Raw genomic sequence first — 21,150 nt, forward strand, 5'->3', positions numbered from 1 at the left:
AAACGGACAGGGAAGGGGGGCATGCACTAGGGACTGACACCGGGGGAGCACCGCGGCGGAACCGGAGCCGCGTTCGGGGGGAGGGGGGGAAGGAGAGAATGGAGAGAGGGGGAGCGCCCCTGGGAATGGCAATTAACGGCGGCAATTAACCGCCTCACCGAGGTACCGAGCAGCCGCCAGGTGCCTGCCAGCGCCCAGCTCGGCGGGTGACGAGGGCTTCACTCACACCATTCCCACGCAATGGGGGTCGCGGCTGGGGCTGGCACAGCCAGGCGCTTTCCTGCCCTCGTGGGAAACAAACCGAGGTACAAATCAGCGAGTGACAACAGGCAGAGGCCTCCCACACGCGTGGGGACACGGCTGGTGCCTCACTCCCAGGAGGGGTACACACTGGCACGGGCTCCATGCCGAGTCCCCTCTGCCCCTCGGCACATTCTGCCCGACTGGCCTTGGCAAACACACCAACGCTTTCGTCTGCAGGTCAGAAAGCCCCGAGAGGAAGTTCTGGCTGCAGAGTGCACAGTAAATAGGCAGATGAGCTGTGGCTGTGCTTCTCTAGAGAAGAAAGCAGCCAGGTTTGCCCGTTGCTTTGCTCACATCATCTGAACTTGTAAAGGTACTAAAACCAGACCTGAGCCCAGCTTAGAAACATGTTTCAGCTCATTTGGTCATCCTCAATGTCGAACAGCTCTCATAATAGATCAGAGCCAAATTTTGTCTGTTTTGCCTTAGCTGGGCAAGTGAGGCAACTCTCAAGTGCTGGAGACATAAAAATGAGGTGGCTAAGTACTAAAAGGAAGGGGAAAAAAAAGTGAATTTTCTTTTAACATATATAAACAGAAGGAAAAAAATATAATTGAGAACCAGTGCTACTGGTGTGCTCACAGAGGGTCAGGTGGGTGTTTTGGAAAGGGCTGAAGCGTTACAAAGGTCAGGGCAGCTCAGGGCTCCAGGCACAGCATGGCCCCAATCGCTGCGCTCGCTGCGTCAGGACAAACACGGGGTGTCCACACTGGCCTGGACTGAAAACCATCCATCCAGATTTATTTATTCCTACTAAAACAAAATCCTGTTAAACAGTACGTAACTCTGTGTCTCTACAAACTCACAGCTATCTGCCAAACAATAAAAATCCCAAACTACAAAAGATGAGTTGTATTCAGTAAATATAAATGGGAAATTCAGGCTTTGTGTAGAATGTTTATCAGACTATTTACAGTGCAACACAGATCATTTTGAGTTCAGATCTCGCCAGCTTCTCTCTCTTCTGACCTCTTGGAACGAGATTTGCCATTTGTGCTCTCGTGCCGCCTCTCAGAAGAGCTCTTCTCTTTCCTCTCTCTGTCTCGGGACTTTTCTCTTGAAGATCGATCTCTAGAAGATCTGAAGTACAAAGTAAACCATCGCTATCAGCTTCACAACTAAAAATTGTCAAACACCCACCAAGCAACATCTTTCCCTAGCAGGGCTGTGGGATACCAATTCCATACAGGAATGTGCCTGGGTACTGTGGCACGGGGAGAGGGTCCCCCATGACAGCAACTCTGGGCCCTCTGCGAGGGAAATCGGGGCTCTGCAGTGCCGAGTGCACAGCACAGCCTTTTTTACTCCTTCCTCTGAGTGATCCTTTCAAGCTGTTACTTCAAAAGGGCTCTATCAGGTCTTCCCTGCGCCCCTTATTATTTTTCTGGGCCATCCTGAAGTGCCTACAGTTTCTTCCTTATCTCTGACTCAGCTCAGTTCATGGCTTCCAGAGCAGTTTTTCATTATGCCCTAAGCTACTAGCATTCTGCTCAACTGCTTTAAATACTAACTGGATTCTTTGCTGGCTCAGCCCTGGGCTTCTCACTTTGCATCCTGACAAATGCTGGCTTTGGCAGCATCCCGAGTCCAAAGTCAGGATGGTACAGATTTATATTCACAGCCCACAGCACGGGCACATCTTTTCACAGCCACAGATTTTCAGCAGCACTTCCCTGTGTCAGCCCACACAGAATTAAACAGGAAGCTTCACATTAGGTCTAATCTGAAAGGCCGTTTCTTGTGTGATTCCTGCCAGCTTAGGGAATAGCAGGATTCAAAAGGAGCTGATCCTGAGTGAGCTCAGTAGAGGCTCCTGCATTTTACTCCAAGGCTCAGTACACAGGGGTTTTTTACAATCACAACAAAAGGTAGCTTCTAAGTTCCACTTTCATTCTGGTTGATTTTAAGGTTTGAAAATACTGTGAAATTCATGTATCAAAACCCAACAGCCATTTGATTTTCATTAAACTGTGTCATTTAAAACATCAGTCTGTCTGTTGACATTAACCCTCTACCTTTTCCACAACAATGCCTGCTGCCTGCAGACCTCCTCCCCTGAGATCTCCAGATCCTGTGATACTCTGCATTTCTTTCAGCAAGTCAGACCTCAGACACACAGAACCTGAGGGCAGATTTCATTAACTCTCAAGGTGAAAAAAGAAGCTACCCTCTCTTTCAGGAAACAGGGTTTTGCTGTTTGTTCTCTTGTTTTCGTTATGTTTTCTTAACCTGATCCTGGCCTGTCCCCAGCTCTCAGCAATTTTGTGCAGGTGTGTCAGCTGGCCAATCCCCCTGCAGTCTCAATGGGCTGGTTTGGATGTGTTCAGGGGTTCCGAAGTAATCCCTTACCTGCTCTTTAGTAATAGTTATTACAGGATCTTCCTCACTTCCTAATTGTCCAAACTTCTTTTCTTTAATTTTCATGTTCAAGACAGATTTAAAAAAGCACTTTAGTATCTCAGCCATTGGAGAATCAACAGTATTTACACCCCCCCTCAATTATTAACAGACTTATTTTTCAGACCATTATTTCCCTCCCCTTCACCAGGTATCTTTATAAGAAACGCTGTTCTTACCCCTTAGCTAAACTGACACAAGACACACAACAATAGGTTTGTTTCTAGAATTGTACTTGAGTGCTGGTGCCTGATCAGGTGACAGTGCTAAAGTACTCCCCTACTAACCAGGAGTCTAAAAAAATCCAGACCTAAGCTCAGCAAGCACCTAGAGGCAGACTTGCTCCTGGGTTTAGAAGGGCTGTAAGGGAACTCAGTGATTCTACTCAGTTTTTCTAATACTCTACACACACTTGACTCATCTTCCTACAACACAGAGACTGTTCTGCTGAATTTCAGAAAAACTTGAAGCCCTTTTTTGGACTATAGTGCTTCTCCTCAGAGACAGAAGAATGGTATACTCCTCCTGTATTTTCCTTCTCAGGAGGAAAAAAGTGCTGATTCCTAAAGAACTCTCTCTCAAGCAGCCTTCTAACAGAAGACTCCCTCCAGATCTCAAATCATAGACTCCTTCCCAATGCCAGCATTGAGAGAAGTAATCTGGGAAGCAGACTATAACTACAGAAGTGCAACATCCGAACTGCTTCTCAGGCACTTGGCTTTTACAGGCCCAGGGAAGCTCACTTAGCTCAGGGAGGCTTCGTGCTGCTTCCCATCCAAGGAGCATCTCGAGTCTCAGCACTGCAAATTAGGGAACCTGTTCTAGACTCTCCTCTCAGCTGGGATATTGCTGTACAGCTGCTGCCCTCACGTGAGGCCACTGGGAAATCCTGCTTTGGCACAGGAGCTGGCACAGGCCACCACAGCTGCTCTGGAGCACCCTGCCACACTCCTGCTCGCTCTACGGGCCAGGGAGGTCACTGTGAGCCAAGGACTCCCCTTCCCAGCAGCACTCCTGTCAGGAATACATACTTGTGTTTGGAGCTCCTGTCTCTGGAGCCCCGGCGGTGACCTCTGCTGTGGCTGCGGGAGCGGCTCCGGTGGCGCCTGTGTCGGTCCCGGGAGCGCGAGCGAGACTTCCGCCGTTCCCGGGACGCTGATCTGGAGCGTCTCCGCCTCCGCTCCCGGGACCGTGATCTGGAGGGAAAACACAGTGCCTCAGATCTGTACCCCTGAGCCACCTCTCAGACTCTGCTGAGTAACAAATACCCAGAGCTTCCACACAGTCCAGCCCCTGCCAACACCCAGGGCTCATCACCCACACCCACACCGTGGGCAGCTGCCTCCTCTGGCCTTTGTGCTACCAACAAAATGCCAGTGAGTTATTCAGTTTGCTGGAAAGCTTCTAGAAAGAGCTCCCACCATTATTGTAATCACATGGCAAGTACCAGAGCAGAGCTTACAACCCTGCATCACTCACAAGTGAGGCCCATATAAGTAGAAGAGAGGCCAAAGGAAGTGGCCTGGGAAATTACCATAACCCTGAGAATCTTCCTTGTGAAAGTCCTGCACTTTAGAAGCAAATTTATTTCACCCTGCTCTAAAAATAAGAAAGATGCCAAAGGAAAGCAGTAGACAGGGAGATCTCCAGATTATCACAGAGAACGTTGCCATAGCATTAAGGCAAGCTCTTCCCAGAGACGTGGGGGTTTTAATCTCAAATCTCTGTATTTTCATGTCTGAGGTATTATATATATAACAGATACTTCAGACATTACAATCATGGAAGTATATCAGGGATTTATTGAAAGAGGCCTCGAGGACATTCATGGGCTCACACTCTGGAGCACACAGAGCCCATCCTGGCCAGGCTACTCAGCACCTGCTCTACAGCCCAATGAGTGACACCAAGCTGAGCAGCACCACTGAGGTGCCCATACTGCACTTCCCATCTCTTTCAGGGAGCAAAGCAGATGCTGAGGCATTGAATGAACCCAGGAAAAACCTCAGTAGCTAGAGAGAAACACAAACAGGCATTTGGGAGAACTGCAGAACTGGGAACTTACCTTCGACGATCTCTATTTCTTGATCCAGACCTAGAAAGAAGAGGAGAGTTAAGTGAGAGAAGTTATGATATAGCCAGTGGGTTTTCAGTAGGAAAATTCATCTACCCTGGCAGCTCTTCACAGGAATAATCAATACCTCAAGTGATATATTAGTTTTTTTAAAAAAAAGTTTGCAAATAAAACATGCAGTTAGCTTCAATTTTAGGAGCATGAAAAATTTGTCAAAAACTGGAAAACATTAATTTCTGCACACTGAGCTTCCTGTCACTACAGAAAAGGTCTAGAAACCAAGCACTATTAATAAAGCACCCCAGTGAACCTTTCCAACTAATTTTCTGTGCATATTTGTTACATTCTCTTTACTCCTTGCAGTCTAACACCAGCTGGATCAACTCTAACATTTTCAAGAAGTGCCACTCTCCAGTCAGAAAGACATCTGCCAGTTTTCTGGTTTTGGTTTCTCTGAGGCAGTTGCATGTTAAAGGGGTTTAAATAAAGAAAAAACAGCCTCTTCTCATTCCTTGTATTTGTTTATCAAACATTAGAAGGAAATTTGCATCAATAATTTTTTCCCTTTTGGGAAAGATAACGAAGAAAGCTACAAGAAAAGAACTAACACTGACAAGTGACAGAGATAAACTGAAAATCCTTAGAAAGCACTTGAGAAGAATAATCCAGGCCTTGCTATCCTTCCTCACATTCCATGAACTTCAGAGCTCGTGTGTGGCACTCTGAGCTTACTGCTGTCAGCATTAGCTCTTGACAGTTTGTAAATAACAACAGCAGAATTCTTTCAACTTCAGCAGCACCATTACTCAGCACCACTTAAAATACCTCTGCACATGGAAGCTACACCCGCCCTCTTCCTCTGTGGCCACATTTCAGAGCCAGTTAAACATCACACGCTGTCTGAACAGTCTCATTTTGCATTAATTAACAAGTGGTTCCTCTCCCTGTTTAGTGACTTAGACTCATTCCTGTAAGTGCTCCCCACTGCACAGACTCTCAGAGAGGTTCCATTTACACCCCACAGAGCTGTTCTGGCACCCTGACATGAAAGCTACACACAGACAAGAATTTAAGAAGCAATAGAGAAGCATCTGGTTTAATAACATCATTTTAAACAATGCCTGGAGAAGACAAGTTTAAGAAAATCTATGTGCACTGACATTTCTTCACAGTGAAATGGCATTGTTCAGTCATGTTAGAAAATAAAAAAGCCCCCACATTTAGAAAGGAATTTAGGTAAGGAGTGTAAACAAAGTGGAGCTGAACTAGGAGTCTGCAAATGAAACATGCACTGTGGCAACAGGACCAGGAGGTGAAGGAAAAGCTGATAAACCAGGAGAGCAAGGCAGTAACCATATACCTCCATTCCCACGTAACAAAACCTGACAGAGCAGCAAGACCTCCTGCAGATACCTGGCAGGCAGCTGGATTTTTTTTGTGGTTGTAATTACTCCAAGTTCTTAATGTTCTTTTTCCTTCTGATCACTTTATTCTGAACCACCAGTGCACACATCCACAGAAGCCCTTCCATATCCCCTGAAAAGCCTGGCTGCCCTTCCATGCCTATCATCCAAGCAGGAGTATGCAACTTCAGAATATCCAACAAAACAGCACTGTCCTTACTAGCCTGAATCATTGTACAGCAGGAGACAAAAGAAGACTGCTGTCCATAGGACTAAGAGGCTGAGCAAGTCTATTTTATTTCTTTTCCCTTCTTTTTTTTTTGTCCCTGTATCACAGAGACTTTCTGCTGAGTTTCAGAACCTGTCTTTTGTCCAGCTTAACACAAAGGAAATGCATTTGGCACCTCTACCAGACTTGTCTGCTGGTGTACTCTGGAAGCAAACACAGAGGTCTGCACTTCCCAGCATGCCACTTCTCCACAGAATTCCAGTCTTAAGAGGTCACTGGGTACCCAACAGCCACCAACAACATCTCACAAGACTTGTGTTTATTGCCACTAGGGTGGCAGTTCACTCATTCCTATGTGGAATCACAGTTTATTGACACATTAATTACAGCTGTGAGAGGCAGAATTTCACAAGGGAATCCACAGGTTTCCAGGGATGTCACAGTACCTGTCAGTCACCAAAGATTCCCAAAGTCAAGCCATACTCTCTCTTACTAAAGTAACACCTTGAAGGTGCTGTACAGGAGGATGACAAGAAGAGTTCTGAAGGAAATGTGTTTCCTGTGGTTCTTTAAAGTACCAAGCTCTGGATAGGAGAGGCTGTCTGGAAGGTGGTAGAATTCACCAATTAGTTTTTGATGGAAAAATGCCCCTGTGAGCATGGTGTGCACAGCTCCCAGCAGATAAGTGACTGAGAAATCTGGACCCTAATCTCAGTTCTGACACAGTGTCCACTGGGAGAACAACTGTCCTCCCTCGGGTCAAGTTCCCATTTTGGAGAGGCAATTGACTGGACCTCTTCTGTATGGCACTCCTGACTCTTTCATAACAAGTCTTTCTGTGGAGCACACAGGCGTCTCTGCACAGAGCCAGAGCAAAGGCCAGCCACAGTCTCCGAGTACTGTCACATATGGAAATAGCAAGAACTCAGACTTTAGGCCAGCTCCATGTAGTTCTTAAAGCTTTCCTATTTTAAGCCTTAAATAAACATTCAAAAGCAGCTTTCAAACCCCCTCATCAGATGCATCCACATATGGACTACCTGTCAACACGAGAGGCTCTTTAGCTCTCAAGAATTGAGGGCTTGGGCTTTTTTTTAAAAAAAACCCACTAAAACAAAACCACAGGCACAGCACAGGAAGAAGAAAATCAGCATTTTGAGTAGATGTGGATCAACAAAGAGATCCAGAGGATTCTTCCTGAACAACTCCGTTGAGCAATTTTCACAGAGAAATGACCTCCAGGAAGAGGCACCATAGAGACAAAGTGAGTCCATGTCAGGCAAGGTCCTGCTGTGGGTCTGCCATGAAGCAGCTGCATGAGAAGACACTTCCCATTTCATTTCCACATGTTCCACAGCAGCAGTCCCTTTTGATTAATTACTGCGTTCATAAGCTACTTCCAGATCCTGCAGCTCCCAAACTCAACTGCATTACAAGTTGCATGGATAACAAAGCTGAGACTCTCCATGAAGTGCTACAGTTCAACAGAAAGCTGTAGCATGAACTGCTCCTTCATATCACACCAAGCAATCCCCAGAAAAAAAAAAAACAGAGAATGCCCTAACTGGAGTTATGCATAACATGCATATAATAATATGGATAATGAATAACAATTTGAGGCTCACATCTTCATAATAACTAAAATCACCATGCTGCTTCATGCTGGTATTTGTCAGCAATTCCAGCAATGTATAGCCAGAGCCAGCACCATCTTAGAGCACACTGCAGTTATAAATCTCATATTCCTCAGATAAATTCACCCTTCAGTTGACTCTGAGTTTCAAAAATAGCTCTGCACAGGCAGCAAGGTTGGGGTCTTTTTGATGCAAGAAGTACATGAGGAGAAACAACACGAGGTAACCAGGGAGATGCTGTGACCATCAGAACAGCATTCCCACCCAGCCACTTCCTCTGCCTGACCCCTGCAAGTAACCACCCTCTCCACACCTGTAAACAGGCTGTTTAACTGAGCTGTTTACACACAAGATGCCTCTTCAGTTCAAGTACAGAAGAAACTGTTTTTCCAGTTCAGCTGGCAAGATGCAGAAGAGCTTGTCCTGAGAAAACCAATGTTCCAGCCCCTCCCACTGTTCAGGAATGACATCTGAGCAGAAGGTGACACACACAGCTACAACCACCAGAAGCAGCCACTCCTTGGGATCCCTCAGCTTCCTTAGGAAATGCTTGCCAAAGCATCCCACTTATTATAGAAAAGTTACAGGCAGTAATTATTTGGCTCATGGACACCAACCTGTTGTCACCTCCAAGCAATGAGGAGGGCTGTCCAGGGAATTTCTGCATGACTACTGCCTTTTGAACAAGCCTAGTCCTCACTCATCTTAAACTTTCCCACTCAGATGCTCTGGATGAGAGTATTTTATCCAGATTCAGATTCCCTAAGACAGGGATTAGACAAATATAAGCCTGAAGACTACAGGGAACTCCCATCTTCCAGACACACAGTGGATGTTAAAATACATGTACAATCACTCTAAGGTGGAGGAGTGGAGGATTTGTGCATTGTTTTCATCTTTAACTGAATCCCAAGATGCTCACACAGCATCTGTAGCACATCCAATAGCCAATCCAGAAGCAGATGCTGAATTCCTGCAGTGCTCACGTACAAGGAATCAGTTACTTCTAAACTTCACAGGCCAGTTCCCACTCACCGTCTGCCCATCCTCTCCTCTCGTTCTCTCTCCTCTCTCCGTCTCAAACGATCCTGGTTTCTCTTCTCTTGCTTTTCTGCCACTGTTTTCTAGGGGGGAAAAAAATAAATCCACATCATATTTCAGTCATACACTAACAGGTCAGATCTGCAGGAAAACCATTCCAATAGCAAGATAAAGAAACATTTCACTGCATTTTATGTGCTAAGTTAAGATCTCTATCAAGGTTCTCATTTTTCTCAGTTCAAGCACTAACCTCAATGCACTGTGAGGCACAGGAATCACAACCCTTACTCAGCTAAAGGTCTCTGTTTGCAAGCAAGGCCAGTACCACAACCCATTACGAATCATTTCGGAAAACTCCAAATGGCTTCAGCTACTCAAGATCTTTTCACTGACAGAACCATGAGAAACTTCAGTTCATTAAGAGGTTTCAAAGTTAAAAAAAAAAGTAAAAAATTTCAGTCATGTTAATGAGAATGACTGCACCAAAGCTCCAAGGAACAAATTACAGCAGTGCTCTGGTTTGACTGATTCTGAGGGTACATATTTAGTTACCCAGAAAAGAGAGAACAGAACCCAAGAGAAGGCTAAACAAAGCTCCATTTGATGTTCTAGGATTCTGCAACTGGAAATTACTGAGCTTTTACAAGCCCTCTGCAAGGAATTCTGTATTAATTTAACAGAAATGTTCAAGGTCTTCAGAACTAAAAAGAGGAGGTTTAAAACAGAGAGGATTACCCTCAGCTGATCCAGTTTCTCACGAATCTGAATGAAACCCAAGTGTAATTTGCCTCCGAAGTGGTCAGCAAGACGCCGGTCGTTGTCATGGAGACCCAGATATGCTGAACAGACTTCACACACACGCAGCTTCTGCTGCTGGAAACTGGATGCAGGCATTGAATTTCGGTATTCTTCCTACAGGGAGGCAAGAAAACCCACACAAATGTCAGGGAACCCTTACACAGACACAGCCCTCCAGGGAAATCCCTGCAAAGAATTGCTTTGAAGAATCAAAACCCACCCTCACACAAAGGAGGTGCCACACAAATGCTTTGTGGGCACAGCTAACCCGACAGTCTATCCCTGCAAAGGACTGGTGACCAAATACTTCAGAGGACAAAGCCCTCCCCGTGCTACATAAAAGTTTCTAAGAATCTTTTCATCCACCACACCACACTGCCACCCCTTTGCTGGCACATGGCTGGAACTCCAAAAGGAGGTGCTGGCACACAGGAGCAGAGGTAGAAACCACCCAGCCTAGCCCAGACTCCTGTGACAAATCACAAGAGAGCCAACACTGTACCTCTGCCTCTTTCTTTTTTGCTCGGACTTTCTCCACTTCCATCAGGATCTTCTGAGACTCATCAACATTTCCTTCAGCTCCCAGCTGTTCAGCTTTAGCTAGGAGTTTCCCAATATCTTCATTCAGCTCATGTACTTTCTCTGCCTGAAGAGAATAGTTAATTTTAGTAAGAGAAAACTGTGATAAAGCTTGCAGGACAACTTTTCATTCTTTTTAAAGAAATACTGTGTAATGAAATCTGTTGTTGGAAGATGACCATGCATCTCCAAAAGTGCCCAACAAAAGGGACTGGTGGACCAATGTCAATGCAGTCACACATAGCAAAGAGACAAACTGGATGTGGAGAGATCATGACCTGCCAGTCATTTCTGGCTTACAGGTCAGCATAGAGGCCACAAAATAAAGCTTCAGAAACGTCTTGTATTGGCCTAATTAGTCAAGTTCCCAAAAAGGAAACTCCATGAACGTTTGTTAAATGAAACAAAAATCATGGGATGATGGACTTACTACTCTAAATTATTATAGTAACATTTCATAGCATGGGGAAGAAACCAGTATGCTTTATTTCCATGCTAAAGCAATCTCTTTTAGAGTCTATGGTGCTCTAAGTTTTTCTTCAGAATGACCAGAGCAGCCATTTGAGGAGGATGACTGAAATACCCAAATCCTCTGTGGAGCCTAACTCCCCAGTATCACTGGTGTCACAGAAACAGAGCACTGGTGCTCCCACTGAGACTTTGAGAACCAGTGTTTAGTGAGAGGCCAATACCTTTGCAGACACTTCAGCACTGATCTCTTCTTGAGTCTCAGCCAGGCGTTTCTTGGCCAGTTCTGTTCTCCTGTCACACTCTGCAATGAAGGATTCCAGGTGATCCATTGCCTGCATGATCAGACAAAGAATTATGAATGAAGGTGCTCTCTGTGCCAGATGTAGCTCTGACAGCCGACAGCTGCAATCCTGTATAATGCACAAACAACCTCAAGAACTGATGCTGTGAGAAAAAAAAACAAATGACACTTTGCAGAACAAGTTACATTTGACTCCTGCCCTGTAAACCTGACCCAGTTCCTTTACTCTGACACATCACAGGATGCTCACATCAACATGGCTTTGCACTGCAACTTCCTTCCTATGCAGGAGCAACAGGCACAAAGACAAAAGTACTGGAATAACATGAAGAGGAAAGACAGAATTGTGCTTTCCCTTGATCTGTTCCATCAGAGAAAGGCGAAATGAAAGCTAAATCTGACTGAAGTTAAAGTACTGAGCAGAAGGCTTTTAATGTTAAATCTCTTTCTGGGTCAGGGTATCAGGTTACAAGAACCTGGTACAGAACAGCAGGTGTGGGATCCAAAGAATGCCAGGAAGCCTCCCAACCAGCTGGGCTAATGGGGTGGCAAAGGCCATAATTATTTCTACATTGTCTAGTCGAGCAGTAAGGCTGACATTCAGGAAGGAGCTGCACATTCTGGACAGGTAACACATCAAGTAACATGATGAGCTGAAATGGCCACTGAGTTCTACTGTTCAGCCAAGTAACTTCAAGAAGCAGTTTCCCTAAAAGTCACTAGAATTTCTCCATACTTACATCCAGCTCAAAAAACAGGTCTCTCTCTTTACTTGCAATCTCATAATCTGCTCGCAGAGCCAAGTCATGGATCTTTGTACATTCTCCCAGGTCCATCCGCTGTTAAAAGAAAAAGGAGAACCCACATAAGAACCTTCCATTAAACAACAAGCAGCAGATGTCTCTTGCCAACTGCATCATATCAAAATAAAGTATCTTCAAGAAAAGCAGCCTCCTATTAACCTCTCAGTTCCACAACCAGCCAGAAGAACCACATGATTTCCAGAACTTCTTTTCTAGGTGTTCTGGGAACATTAAAACAGCCCAAATGCCTTAAGTCCAGTCCTACTCCTGCTTTAAGTCCCAGGACAGCCTCAGAAATGGCTTTGAAGGAGGTGGGTCCCCCTTCAACAGGCACCAACTGCAAACATCTCCTATCCTGGAGCCACAGCCCAGCAAAATATACCTGCACCTATTTAAAGCTCCTCTGAAAATGCACATCTGTGTCAGTTTGAGCCCAAGTAACATATGACAAACCGAACTGTAGGACACACACAGAATGCCTCTAATCAACAACAAAAGGGCTTAAAAGGATTAAGGGCTACAGCCAGTAGAAATGCACAGCCCCACACTCAGCAACAACAGACTGTTAATTCCACAGCCAGACCCTTCCCACATCCAGCTGCAGCCTGGAATTTGAAAACCTGCCCAACAAAGCTAAAAGTCCTACACATAAGCCCATTTAATGAGAGACTTAAGAGCATCTCCCTTCCCAGAAAGCTGCCCTTCACTCTCACTGCACTCCATGCTATTTGAATTTGTTATTTTTTATCCCACCTAGTAGTTAACAGCCACATGAACCCAAGTTGATTATGCTCTCAAAACATGGAAGCTGCATTTCAACATTATCAATTTGTAACAAAGAACCTTTCTCCTACTCTTAGAGCAGAAAAAGAATATGACATTTTGAAAGCCAAAATAATAAAAGCCCTAATTGTGAGCCACTGTAGGAATGGCAGGGTACATGCCATTGGACGAAGGAACACCTCAACCCACCACCCTCTTATCTCACTGTCACCACCAGTCCTCAGGAACCCAAACCTCAACATGCAAAACAGGTGTCAACTCAGTGAGCTGCTTAGAAAGCTGAACTGAGAAACACTGAATCCCTGTGGAATATCACAAATTAAAGCTGGGGATGCTTACGTGAAACAATCCACTCAGACAGCAGTGTTTGAATGAAGCAAAACAACTAAAGCAAACTCTGCCAGTTTATGCTGAGGTTTTCAGCAGGTGCCTATTACTGGATTTTCTCTTATAGAAAAAGAAAAAATTCCAGATGATTTGCCACTGTTTAGCCTTCCTCATTTTGCTCAGATTTACAAGAACCAGGAGGCCACAGGCAGCAGGCTACAGAAACAGACACTGCATCCAGAATACTCCTGCTGACGTCTAATGATAGAAATTTAATGCCTACAAAAAAGCATGCTGGTAGAGCTTGATCTTTAGAGCTTTCAGAGCTTGATCATCTTCAACTTCAGGCAAGCCGCTTCAAAGAACGCTACAGAGTTACTTTTTACCACAAAAATAACTTTCTCTGATGTGACACATCTTTCATTCTTCTGGTCATTCTACTGAGATCACTTGCCAAGATACGGAGAAAATAATGGTATTGGATGTGATTGTCACACATTATAAATATTCTTATCTGAGCTCTTCCTGCAAGCTGAGCCACAAAACCCACTTCAGAGAATGGGCTCTGACCACTTCAGAACAGCCAACAATGCTTGTTCTGAAGCTCCCTATTCCTCTCCCTGCTTGTTAACACGTAATGAATCCCTCAACATCTTCCTCAGGGAAGAACATTCAGTTCTCACTAGCTTATAAACCTCAAATCTTCCTCCATATCCTTTGAGAAGTTCTAGTACAAGGAGACTTCCACAGGTATTGCTCACTCAGGGTAAGACCACCAGCCCTTCTGCCTCAAAGCCTCCTCTCATCCCAAGGAGGGCTGGCATCCAACACACCCTTTCCATAGAGATCATGACTTGCTCCAGTCAGCACTGGTTTATTACACAGGTATGTGAGACAGGCAACCAGCAGACCCTGAGCAAAAATTTAACTCCATATAGACACAAAGACTGAAGACATTTAGATGTCACTGATAATTAGTCCTGCTCGCGTTTGCTAAGAAATCCACATTCTGAGGTATTTCTTATGATCTCCACTGAGCTGGCAACTCATCACAAAATGAAATTTCCACAAAGGAGATGCTTTAACAGTGATCACAGATGCAGAGTTTCATCCAAGCGAAAATGGAAATCACAGACCCCCTCTCAACCCACAAAAAACAATTCTAGAACCTACAGATTTCAACTCATATTTCCCAGTAGGGGATACAATTCCCTGGGTGTAATTTCCATGTATGTTCAACCTGGGCAGCTTTGAGGCTCATCTGTCCACCTCTTAGTGGAGCTGAAATTCAGGAGAATTGCCAGCTGATGCCATCTCTAAATGTGCTACAATACTTTCACTGACAGAAATATGCTTATCATGAGCTGCAGAGCACTCACCACAAACGATGTGGATGACAAGGGCCCTGGTAACAGCCCATGGGCTCACTAAACCAACTTCTGTTCTCACAGAATGTTCCTCTTTACCCACAGAGACCAAAGAGAACCACTGTAGGTTATTTACTGGCAAGTTTAGACAAGTTTCTGGGGCCAAAAAGAGAATAATCACAGGAACAAACCAACTTAAAATGACAGCTCATATGACCAGAAACGGTGGTGCCCCTAAACAAAGCAAACATCAACAAGCCTCCTTTAGCTCTCAGGAATATTCCAGAACTTTGCTTACAGTCTGGACTCCTTTTCTTACTCTACACCTGAAGGTCAGTGAGTGGGACTCCATGACATTTCACTGAGCACATCTCCCCAAGGGATCAGCTTCCTGCTTGCCTTCAATCAGCTTCCCACTAAGGAATATCTGCACACATGAAAGATGCAGTGGTAACAATGCCTTAGGGGAGGACACAACACAGCAAGCACCAGAAGGCCTGGAGCATCTGTTGGAAGTTTCCAAGAAGTCCACGGTCCTGATTTCTGCAGTAATACACCCAGAAATGAATTATACCCCACCCAGTTGAAACAGATTCACCCACACAGCTCCTCCTTAGCAGAGTATTGTAAAGTGCCAGTGAAGCTGCCAGAGATCACGGGGAAGGACAGCACATTCCAGCTAAGTTTCATTCTGTACTGGCAGCAGTGACAGCTGAAATGCTCTTCCTGTTCTGGACATCACATGTTCTTTCAACACAGATCTGCAGCACCAATACTTTCTCTGGCCCCCAGGAACCTGCTGACAGAGGTGTAGAGCTCCATACCCCCTTCAAGGCCACCACACAATCATGTGAGTGAGCCACAAGATCATTCGTGGAGGAGCAGTCTTCCCTCCTGCTCCTGCAGTCTCTGAGCACAAACTCCACAGTGAGAGGGAAAGGACAACTCAATCAAGACAAGTAACAACAGAAGCAGAAGAAACAAATTCCTCAAGGTACTTCTCCACGCCAGGAGACTCACAATCCACCTGAAACACTTCAGACTTCCTCCATGCTTTGGCACCAGCTCACACATATCACTTGTGTTGAACTCCCCCTTCAACTCACCATTTATCCTCTTTCTGAAAAACTGCCTTCATCTTCAAAACACCCTTTGGGCCCCAAAAAACTGTTGTAGAATCTCATGTAAAAAAAATACCCTGACTACATTTACCTACACAAACGATGGAAGGTTAAAATTCCAAAATAGAGGTGAAGTCACATGGAAGCTGATAGAGCAATCGCTGAAAAACACATCTGAGCTTCAAATGACTTTAAAAAAAAGTGGTACAGATTGGTATTCAGCTTTTCCAATCTTGCTCTGCAACGGCAGCCACTGAGAAACTCAAGTCTGAGTGCTCAGAACAGAGGCAGCTTTGCTACAGCTCCTTCTACCAGTGCTGCCACACTCTTGCTATGGCAGTGACACAAGCAGGGCAGCAGTGCCAGCCTTCCCTTTGCTAGAGACCCACTGTGTCCAGCCAGCTCCCTAATGAGCAGCAGCCAAGGGCTATAAATAACCACAGCATCTTTCAACAATCTAGTTATGTGGACAGACACTGTGAACTGCCATAGCATTTCATGCAAACAGTGAGGGCAAAGATGGATTTCAAACGTCCATATTCACCTCTATCCTGCAACTGTTGCAGAGATGGTGACAAAAGACATGGTTTTCTTTCCAAAGTCAGGCTGCAGTTTTCATCTGGGAGCCTCAAATGAACACTTACTTCACAAGAGCTCACTGCTAAAAGCCCACATCACCTTCTGCTCTCAGAGGTAGCACGTGAGCCAAACCTTTGAACATTGGCCAGCTCTGCTCCCACAGGGAGCAGTAAAGGAGCTGAGACAACTGTGTGAAACCAGTCGGGCAGAGTGACACAAACAACCAAGCAGCTCCAACAATCAACATTCAGAGAGACGTGACCTGCCATCATCACCCCAATAACAACAGAAAAGCTGCTCTTCCATCAGGGCTGGGGAGAGGAGACTGAAAATCTCCAAGGATTAGTGCAGCTGCTAAGAAAACACTTGCTAACCTGAAGATGCAGCAGTGAACCAGGGCAGCACCCTAGCTACAGGCTTAAAACCACCAGAGCAAAAATTGCAAGCTCTGACCATCTCAAACTGCTAAAACAGAAATAATTTGGTAACTTCTCACAGGATTGTGAAAGAAAATGCATTTCAGGTGAATTCTGAGAGCTCCTGGTTTGGATTTTTGGGTTTTTTTTTTTTGAGAAATGAGAGCAATTCCATACACAGGAACTGGAAGGAGAATTGTGACTGCTCCTTGAGTACAGAAAGCCTAATCTCTCCTAGAAGTCACCCACCCTGCACAGACAAGAGTTGTACCAACCGTCTCCTCACCAGAATCCTTTATTCCACAGGACATACTTACTGTTCCAGCCAGGATATCATGGGGACAGCAATCCAGAAGGTGGCTCTTGCACACACGATCGTCTGTAAACTTCACCCTTTGTCTGGTTTCATCTCCTGAAATTCATGGGTGATTTAAATAAGAGACATTAGAACACCAAGAGAACACAGGCATCGGCATGAACATTTCACCTCAATATGCAGATTAAAATACTTGGTGCTCCTGCTCCCCAGAATTACTCAAAAAAAAAAAAAAAGCTTAGAGGATAACAGGATATTCTGGAACACTGATAATTGGCAACAAACACTATTTTAGCATTTATTCATCCAGTACACCATGTTAAACACGGTGCTGGCGAGCCAAGCCATGTCCAAGGCCTGTCATCCACGTAAAGATCAGCACAGCCAGAAGAGAAAAGGAGACAGACAGGTTGGCTCCCAGCCAAAACCTGCTATTTTTTCCACCCTTTCTTTTTTTTTTTCTGTGAAGAAGGGGCAGGAGATACCAAACCCCACGCTATCAGATCACAAAACATGGCTGTGCTGGGCAAAATTTATAGGCAGCTGCTCTTTGCTCAGGTGTTAATTGAGCCATCAGTCCGTTTGTTTGGAACCCAACTATGCAGGGTGTGCTCTCCCAGGCCCTGCAAAGAAGGAGCTGGCAGGTCCTGGTCTGGAACACACCACGTGCTTCCCACCCACAGCCCACCCTCAGAGGACATTTTACACTCAGGAGCCACTTAACGAGACAATATCAGAAAAGCAAAAAAATAAATAATAAAAAAAGAAACAAAGTTAGTCAATACACACTGCGAGCTCCAACACATACTATACCCATCTGCATTCTTCAAGACCTCAGCTGCAGAATTTTATGCCCATTGTTGAAAAGTTTTAAAGGAAAAGCTTTCTTGCCCACACCTGCAGTAAGGAAGTCAGGGGAATGATACATAAAAGCAAAGGCAAAGTGGTAATGGTATGTGACAATTTTAAAGCTCATCTGTGCATATGACACAGGTATGTGTAATACTAAAGTATGAATATAGTTTAGGATTCACAAGCATCCAGGAATAATGTTGTGTCTACTGAATTTTTTTTTTTATTTTTTTTTCTTTCTAAGCTACACTTTTAAAGTTACTTGTGAAAAAAAGCAAACACTTTTTTTTTGTTATAACAGCTTTAAAAATTGGTTGTGACTCACGGCTCGATGAACATGAGGCTTTTCTGCAACTCCCTTGCAGATTGATGTAGGCAGGCAAAGATACACTGAACCTTTATAAATAAAATAGAGGGGCCACAATTGTTCAGTTTGTATGAAATAAAATTATGGGAAGCAATTCAATAGCAACTCAATACACAGAGAAAGAAAAGCACTTATTCACTTACGAAACAAAGTGCAAAGTGCCTGGACAGCCCTGTTAACGTGCCAAAGGGAATTTAAGTACCCAGCGAGTCGCAGAAGGGAGACACAAACCGCAGCGGGACCGATTTTGCACGGGCTGTCACATTTCTCGTCTCGGACAGCACCCGGCGCGGCCGGCGCTGCGGGCACACCTACCTACGCGCCTCTGGACGTGCGGGCACGGAGCCGGCCCTAAGCCTGGCCGCGGCAGCCGGGGCCCGGAGCGGCGGGGCTGGGCGGCGCCGGGCGCTCTCTGGGGCCGGGGGCGCGGCGGGATCACCGCTGGCCAGGCGCGGGCCCTGCCGGGCTCCCTCCGCCCCGAGCGCCGACAGGCACAGGCCCGCTCCGCCGCCCCGAGGCTGGAGCCGGGCGGGCGGGGGCGGATCGCGCCGCAGGTCCGGAGCGGCGGCAGCAGCCGAGCCGGGCCGGGCCGGGCCGGGCCCCGCGCGGTGAGACGGCCGCCAGGCCGCGGCGTTTCCTGCAGGCCCCGCCCGCCCCTACTCACCGTCCCGGGCCGTGCCCATGAGCTGGTCCAGCAGGGCCCGCATCTGTGCTTGGGCCGACATGGCGGGGCCGGTCTGGAGGCGGCGGCTCCGACCGAGACCGGGACAGGGGCCTGGGGCGGCGGCGGCAGCTCAGCGGCCTCAGCAGCGGCGACGCGCGGCGAGCGCTGAGCGGAAGCAGCCCCGCCTTGCACCGCGCTGCATGACGGGAAGGGTAGTCCGCCAGGGGGCGGGGCCCGAGGGACGGGGGGTAGAGGGGCGCGAGTGGTGGGCGTGGCCTGAACACAGTTGCAGTGACGTCAAGGGCACGGCTCGGTCGAGGGGGCGTGGTCGGAGTGACGTCAAATGGTGGGGTGGGCCGAGGGGCGCGGTCAGGTGACGTAGCCGTGATGTAAGAAGGGCGTGGCCTGGCCGAGGGGCGCGGTCAGGCCGAAGGGGCGAGGGGCGGACGAGGGCAGCCTCAGCACGGGCCCGGCTGCGGTCCCGGTCCCGGTCCCGCCGCGGTGGGACCGGACCCCAGCACTGCCGTGGCAGCCGCCCCGTGGAGTGGGCACAGTAGCCAGGCCTCAGCAGTTTCCCGGGGACAGGCCTGGGCTGCCCTGGCTGTCCCCACCGCACTGTGGCAGCTCGGGGCCACCGTGACGAATGTGGGGAGGGGGAATGTGGGGCAAGGAAAGCCCCTGCCGGGGGTGGGGGGGTGATATTCACATGGCCGTGGCAGGCGGAAGCACAAGGAAGCTGGGTGGATGCATGGAGAAGGGGACGAACCCCCTTGCACACGGGCACAGCCAGGAGAGGGCCGAGGACAGAGCAGGACAGGACTGGACGGTCCGTGGCTGCTCTCCCGGCTGCTGGGGGGAGGATGAGGCTGTGCTTTTGCAGGGAGCTTGGGCTGTTGCGGAGCTTTGCCGTGTGCTGCATTCCCTGTCTGGCTTTCTGAGTTCCAGCTCGCACTATTGCCATGAGTTTTACCTCTTGTCTCTTCACCTTGAGTTCCCGGCCCCGGCTGATCTATGAATGCTCCCTGTGCTGAAGAAATGCCACCCGCTCTTTTTACTGCCACAGGGCTACAAAGGCAGCGAAAGTTCGAGCCAGAACCCTGGTGCAGGATGCTCTGTTGGCCATAACTATGCCTGGTTTTCCCCCACATTTAAAGCTCCGTTGGCTTTCAGAGAAGGCGGCGTGAGCCAGCCCTGAGCAGGGCTGTGCCGCCGCCCGGCTCCGATGGTCCATCCCGGGTGAGCAGAATCAGCCTCACCTCAGAGCGGGATCTGCGACCTCCCTGCTTGTCTGCGGGGGTCTCTGCAGACAGGAGACCCCTCTCCTGTGGGGGAGCTCCTCATGCCCGGCCCTGGCAAAGTTTGGAGCATATATGGCCACCCTGGGCACCCGAATCAGTGCAAAGCCACAAGCCCAAGCCTGCTGCAGGAGCAGTGACGTTGCCTCTCCCTGCTGCTCGCCCTTGGAACGGTCCTGCTGAGCCCTGGATGTTCCTTAAGTGCGTTATTCCTTCCCACAGAGGAAGGACACCTCATCACTCCTAACTCTGTGAGCCAGCAGCCAGGTCATGTGCTCCCCACACCTTGTCCCACACATGGACCTCCTCGCCAACACGCCTGGACCCTTCTCGCCTGGGCAAAGGGACAGTTCAGCCCTTCCCTCCGGCCGGACTGACCCGGAGCTCTGTGTGAGCTCTCCACATCTCCTGCACTGCAGGAGGAGGGCCTGGGACATTAAGTGGCTGCGGACACCGGAGGAAGCCGCCTTTCCCTCGGGATTCGGGGTGGGGATCAGAGTGGCTGACCGACTCCCAGGGCTGGTTCCCAGGGCTGGAGCCAGTAGCAATGCCGAGCTGTGCCAATGCCGAGCAGTGCCGGGCAGGTGGGTGACAATGGGTGACGCCGGGGAGCAGACTGAAAGGTGCCCGTGGCTAATCAGCTCCCACCCGCCCTGTTTGCCCAGCAGTGCCCTGGTGGCTGCTGCTCCCGCCCGGCGTTGCTGCTGTGAGCGTTTGGAGAGAGGAGAGGGAGCTCTGCGGAGCCGGTGCCCAGCCCTGCCCCTGCCGGGAGTCCCAGGGCTGCCGGCCCGGGGAGCGGATCGGGGACAGCCCTGCCCAGGCTGGGACACTCTCCTCTCCAGTGCTGCACCTTGCCAGGAGTTGGGGACCCCATCTCAGCACTGCAGACACCTCAGAACACGGTGCCCAGGGCAGGGAGGGCTCCGAGGGAGAGACCAGGAGCTGCGGTCACCCCAAAAACAGGAGAGCAGGGCTGTGGCTGTCCCCAAGCCCAGTGATCGGTGTCCCATACCCTGAGTGTCCCCAACAC

General features: G+C 47.9%; 1 protein-coding gene across 3 annotated transcripts; it reads right to left on the reverse strand.

Annotated features, from left to right (window-relative positions):
- Window positions 1-1,018: 1,018 nt before the first annotated feature.
- On the reverse strand, window positions 1,019-19,046 carry LUC7L (LUC7 like). Of its 3 annotated transcripts, XM_014890947.2 has the most exons (11): window positions 18,826-19,046; window positions 16,944-17,038; window positions 11,971-12,069; window positions 11,151-11,261; window positions 10,382-10,525; window positions 9,817-9,993; window positions 9,076-9,164; window positions 4,766-4,795; window positions 3,732-3,896; window positions 2,653-2,714; window positions 1,019-1,383 (listed from the first exon to the last, which is right to left on the reverse strand). In XM_014890947.2, exons 1-10 carry the CDS (start codon window positions 18,884-18,886, stop codon window positions 2,687-2,689), a joined length of 999 nt encoding a protein of 332 aa, XP_014746433.1. In that variant the 5' UTR covers window positions 18,887-19,046; the 3' UTR covers window positions 1,019-1,383; window positions 2,653-2,686. The 3 variants fall into 3 exon arrangements, with proteins under 3 accessions (XP_014746433.1, XP_014746431.1, XP_088030681.1); XM_014890945.2 differs by lacking the exon at window positions 2,653-2,714; XM_088174555.1 differs by lacking the exon at window positions 2,653-2,714 and having other exon boundaries at window positions 16,944-18,190; window positions 18,826-19,008.
- Window positions 19,047-21,150: the final 2,104 nt, after the last annotated feature.

Source organism: Sturnus vulgaris, chromosome 16 (genome assembly GCF_052056855.1).
Source record: "Sturnus vulgaris isolate bStuVul1 chromosome 16, bStuVul1.hap1, whole genome shotgun sequence".
In the NCBI taxonomy this organism is placed as follows: Eukaryota; Metazoa; Chordata; class Aves; order Passeriformes; family Sturnidae; genus Sturnus; species Sturnus vulgaris.